This window comes from Furipterus horrens, unplaced genomic scaffold (assembly GCF_987537825.1).
Source record: "Furipterus horrens unplaced genomic scaffold, mFurHor1.1.pri manual_scaffold_12, whole genome shotgun sequence".
Classification (NCBI taxonomy): Eukaryota; Metazoa; Chordata; class Mammalia; order Chiroptera; family Furipteridae; genus Furipterus; species Furipterus horrens.
This window is the reverse complement of record NW_028327182.1, coordinates 29,928,034-29,933,805: the sequence shown is the minus strand read 5'-3', so window position 1 is coordinate 29,933,805 and position 5,772 is coordinate 29,928,034. Positions and strand designations below refer to the sequence as shown.

Below are 5,772 nucleotides of genomic sequence, written 5' to 3'. Positions count from 1 at the left end.
AATTATCTGAGTTTAGCCAAAGAGTGCAAACTGTGTGCTTCCAACAGAAAAGCTAAGTGATGTGGCTGTGATTAATGAGTCAAGGGATTCTTAAAGCTGAAATTAATGGTATCAATAATAATGACCTCACAGCCATTATGGACTTTGGCAAATCAAAAACTTTGAGAGTTTAGTTGAGCATCAAGCAACCACATTACACTTGAAACTAAAAATAATGCTAAATATACTACCTTGGGCATTGTTTCCTTCCATGAATTCTTAATCCTTCCTCCCTTTTTATTCTGTCTTCTGCTGCTTTAAAGTGAAAAAAAAAAAAGATTAGAAATGGAGCTAGGTTCTCCTTAGTCCTAAGGGTAACTGATGACCGTGCACAGCTAGGAAAATTTGAGGGCAAGAGTATCGAACTTTTATGGCTTTCTTAGATATGAAAGTTGCACCCTACCTGGCTCCTATAGGGAGAAGAGCTTGCAAATTCAAAGATAAAGTATGAGCAAAATTTTCAGAATGAGAAAAGACAATAATGTGAATATGTGTGTGTGTGTGTGTGTGTGTGTGTGTGTGTGTGCATGTTTGTGTGATGGGGCTTTTGGCCAATACAATGTATGTTGTTGTTGCTTTTATCTCTGAATTCATTGTAAAAATATATGTTACATACTTATTCCTGTGTTATATGTTTCCCTTCCCATAAGTGTAAGAGGGAATTCTAAACTAATGATACCTTTGGGTTTTTGTTACTGAAATGAAGGCAACCCCTACAAAAACCCACCCTTTGGTATTTTGGATGTGTTGCTTACCTGGCAGGTTCAATTATGGACAACTATCAGGTATAATCTTTTCAAAAACTTCTCTTGGCTTGCTACTGCTCCTGTTGAAACTAAATGCTATTTGACTCTGTGGTCTAATATTCCCATTTCATGGTGTGTCATCTTGGACTCATTGACTAAAATGGGGAGTAGTATCCAAAAGTCTCGCTAGTGATATGGGAAATACATTGAAGAATGCAACCAGGACCTGCTCTAGTACTAACTTGCTTACACATGAAAAAATAACAAGTATCTCTTTGGCAAAATTTGTTTCTCTACACCATTCAAAGCAGAACTGGTATCTCGCTGAGGCTGTCCATTTACAGAATTTCACCTAAAGGAGGCCAGGCTCACTGATGTAAATTTAGGCAGATACATTCAATGGGATTCACTTGCTACAAATGTTCAATTTGGGAAATTTCTGTTTTTTGGCTATTGTGGATAATACTACTATAAACTTTCAGCATGAGTTTTTGTGTGAACATATGTTTTCTTTTCTCCTCAGTATATACCAAAGGGTATAACTGTTTGGTCATATAATAGTTATGTTTAAACTTTTTGAGAGGAACTGCCAAACTGCTTTTCAAAAGTGGCTATACAACTTTACATTAATATCAGCCATATATATAATGGTTCCATTTTTTTCACTTTCTCTCTAGCACAAATGCTTTATTTTTAAATTAATTTAAAAAAATAGTCATCCTGATGGGTGTGAAAATATATCTCATTATAGTTTTGATTTTCATTTCCCTGATCACTAATATTGAGACTTTTTCATGGTCTTATATGTCTTTGGAGAAATATCTTTAAAATTAATTGTCCATTTTAATTTTTTTCTTTTTATTATTGAGGAGAAATGGTACTTTATATAATTTAGATACAATGTATTATAAGATATATAATTTTCAAATAACCTCTCATTCTCTGAGTTGTCTTTCACTTTTTGATGGTATATTTTGAAGTATAAACAATTTAAATTCTGATGAAATTTAATGTAACTTATTTTATCTTCCATGGATGGTATTTTTGGTCTTATATTTATGAAAGCTTTATCTAAACCAAAGTTATATAGATTTACTTCCAATTTTTTTCCTAAGAACTTTATACTTTTTTACATCAAATATTTATGTGTTTGACCATTCTGAGTTATTTTTTTGAGTATGGTTTGAAAGTGCAACAATTTATTCTTTTGCACGTGGATACCCAGTTATTTCAGCACTGTCATTTCCCCATTGAATTATCTCAATATTCTTGTCAAAAGTTAATTGATCATAAGTATAAAGGTTTATTTCTGCTCTCTGAATTCTATTTTATGAATCTATATGTCTACCCTTATGCCAGTACCACACTGTCCTGATTATTCTAGCTTTATAACTAGTTTGAACCCTGGCTGGTTTGGCTCAGTGGATTGAGCATCGGCCTGCGAGCTAAGTGTCGCTGGTTCGATCTTCCAGTCAGGGCACATCAGAGAAGGAAAACTCTGACTCCAAAAAACCTCCGCTGCCTTGCGGCATACCTCTTCAGGGGAAAGGCTAAGGGAGTAAACCCCGACAGAAAATCCGGAGCCGGAGTCCCTAAGGCGGTTTGATGTTGTGGTCAACACCGGCAACTCCTGCGGCGCACCTGAAACCAAGCTGTATTGACTCCGTCTTTCCCTTGGATCCTTCAGCTGCGAAGAGAGGGGGCGTCTGCTGCATGGGCAACAGCAGACCCTCCATATCACCCTGCCCAGGCTCTGTAGCTTCAGCTTCACTGGAGAGGACACTCCAGCGTCATCACAAGATGTCGATTCAACACGGGAGGAGACAGATACCGTGTCACTCCCGAGTCGGACTGCACAGCCATTCTCGGCGGTGCAGATAGACTCTTAAGAAGCTACACCATCATCTCTTGAGACGGACGGCTGCCGACGACGATAACTAGTTTGAAAAGCTAAGTCATCCAAATTTTAAAAATTATTTTGATGATTCTGGTTCCCATGTCTCATTTCTATAGTCATTTTAGGGTCACTTTGTCAATTCTGAAAAACAAAGTCAGCTAGGATTTTGATACAGAACAATTTGGGGAATAATGGCATCTCAACAATATTACTCTAAATTTCATTCTAAAAAGTTTATAACTCTACCTTTAATATTTACATTTCTGATAATTTTATATGAATATCTTTTTATGTGGTTTGAAGAAAGGCAACAATTTCATTCTACCATCTTGGAGCTCTCTCATTCTAAATTAATAATCTTGTGGGTTAATTTGATCCATAAAGTGGACTTTTTTGTGCTTATTTGCATTGAAATAGGTGTTAATTTTTTTCAATTATGTTTTGTGTCCTAAGGAGTACATATTTTACATTTTTAGGCTAAATTTATTCTGAAGTATATTTTATTGCTATTATAATGAAATTGATTCCTTAATTTAATTTGTATGGTCATTGCTAGTGTATAATTTATTGTTTTTAATATTTTAATTATATTTTTCATTAACATTTATTCTTCTTATATGTCTACCTGCAATCATCACGCTGTTGTCCATATCCATGAGTCCTTTTTTTCATTTTTGCTCAACCTCCCACCCCAAATCAATCCCCCACCAATAGTTGTCATCCTGCTCCCTGATTCTGTTTCTATTTTGCTTGTTAGTTCACTTTGTTCATTAGAGTCCACATATGAATAAAATCATCTGGCTGGCTTATTTCACTTAGTATAGTGTCCTTCAGATCCATTTATGCTGTTGCAAATGGTAAAATTTTCTTTTGTTATGGCTGAGTAATATTCCATTTAATCTAGAGTGTTGTTCAATGCCACAATATCCTTTCAGATTCTCTATTTGGAAGATCTATTTACTGGTAACAGTGGGGTTTTAAAATCCCCAATGATGACTGTATTGCTATTGATCTCCTTCTTAAAGTCCTCCAAGATTTTTCTTATGTATTTGGGTGCTCCTATGTTGAGTGCATATATGTTTACAAGGGTTATATCCTCTTGTTGGACTATTCCCTTAGTGTTATGTAGTGACCTTTTATTTCTTTTGTCATGGTCTTTGTTTTGTAGTCTATTTTGTCTCATATAAGTATTGCTACCCCAGCTTTTATTCATGTCCATTTGCTTGTAATATTTTTTCCATCTGTTCACTTTCAGCTTCTACAGATCTTTTGTTCAGATATGAATCTTATGTAGACAGCATATATGTGGATCATTTCAGGTATTGTATTTTTCTTTTCCTCCTACTTTTTATTCTTAGTTTCTATATTCTTTTTTTTTTTATGCTGCTGTAGTTCCCACTAAATTCTTGTAGCCTCTATGAAGCTCCTTGTAGTTCTCAATGCATTCCTTGAGCATTCTTATAGCCATTATTTTGAACTCTGTGTTTGATAGATTGCTTGCCTGAATTTCATTTAGCTCTTTTTCTGGGGATTTCTCTTTTCTTTTTGATTGTTTCTTTACTTTTTCTTTTTTTCTTTTTGTCTCCCCATTTTAACTGACTCTTTTTGTTTGTTTCTGCATTCAAATTGCTCTGCCTTGACTGCCTATCTTTGTAGGGTGGCTTTATGTGGTAGGAGTCCTAGGGGACTCAGTGGTGCAGTCTCTTTGACCTCCTGATCTACATTCTTTAGGGTTGCCTTTTATTCAGTTTATGTGTGCTGTCTTGTTGTACTTGGACTTTGGTTATTGATGGCTCATTCTTTGTTGGGTTCTCCCCCTCTGGCTGGCTGACTGAGAGTCACAAACCCCACCACATCTTATATGTTATTGTATAGGTATTCATAGAACAATGTAAAACTACTTAGAAAACTATACTTATACTAGCAAAAGTATTCCCTACCACATCAGAAATATCAACAGCAAATGAGTAAAGAGTAATAAAAGTGGAAAGAGATTAAGAATATTATAAGATAGGAAAAATATGAAATTAGTAAAGGGGCTTTTCTGCCGCGGCAGCCATTGGAGAGGAGCAGCCATGGCTCTCCGCTACCCCATGGCTGTGGGCCTCAACAAGGGCCACAAGGTGACAAAGAACGTAAGCAAGCCGAGGCACAGCCGCCGCCGTGGGCGTCTCACCAAGCACACCAAGTTCGTGCGGGACATGATCAGAGAGGTGTGTGGCTTTGCCCCCTATGAACGGCGCGCCATGGAGCTGCTCAAGGTCTCTAAGGACAAGAGAGCCCTGAAATTCATCAAGAAAAGGGTGGGGACACACATCCGTGCCAAGAGGAAGAGAGAAGAGCTGAGCAATGTCCTTGCAGCCATGAGGAAGGCAGCAGCCAAGAAGGACTGAGCCCCATCCCCTCTTGTATAATAAAAACCTGTTCAGAAAAAAAAAAAAAAAAAAAAAAGAAATTAGTAAAGGGGAAAATGATACTTTTAAGGAAGAAAGAGGAGAAATAATAAAGGTAGGAATTATAAAGGGAGAAAATAAAATGTAAAACATAAGTAAAAAGGGAAGGGCAATGGTAAAATAGAATAAGAAAGAGGAAGAGTATGATAAGGATTTGAAATAAAATTTAAAACATAGTGAACCAATAGGAACAAAATTGAAGAAAAGCAACAACAGTGTCAATAACAATGACAGGTGAGCAATGATTAATGAAGGTGGAAAAAGAATAAGAATATTATAAAAAAGAAAAGAGACTATGAGATGGCTACAGTAAAGTAAATTATTTTGAGAGGATAGAAGGAGAAGAAACAGTAAGAGTAAGGAATATAATTAGGGCTAATAAAGGGATAAAATAAAATTCAAATTCAAATAAGCAAGGGCAGGGGGAAGACAAAATGGAATAAGACAGGTGGCGATTAATCAATGAAATTTTAATTTTAAAAAATAGTGAAAAACTACGAATAAAATTGAGGAAAAATAGCAATGACCACAATATCTATGCCAAACACATAACAATTAATAAAGGTGGAAAGAAAATAAGAATATTATAAGGAAGAGAAAATAAATGAGAGCTGACTAAAGGAAATAAATGATTTTG

The 5,772-nt window shown here is 35.7% G+C and overlaps 1 protein-coding gene across 1 annotated transcript; it reads left to right on the top strand.

The window, feature by feature from the left end:
- The first annotated feature begins 4,734 nt into the window (after positions 1–4,734).
- On the top strand, positions 4,735–5,106 carry LOC149995991 (large ribosomal subunit protein eL36). Its single transcript, XM_090258259.1, has one exon. The coding sequence runs from the start codon at positions 4,758–4,760 to the stop codon at positions 5,073–5,075; it is 318 nt and encodes a 105-aa protein (XP_090114385.1). The 5' UTR covers positions 4,735–4,757; the 3' UTR covers positions 5,076–5,106.
- The last annotated feature ends 666 nt before the right edge of the window (positions 5,107–5,772 follow it).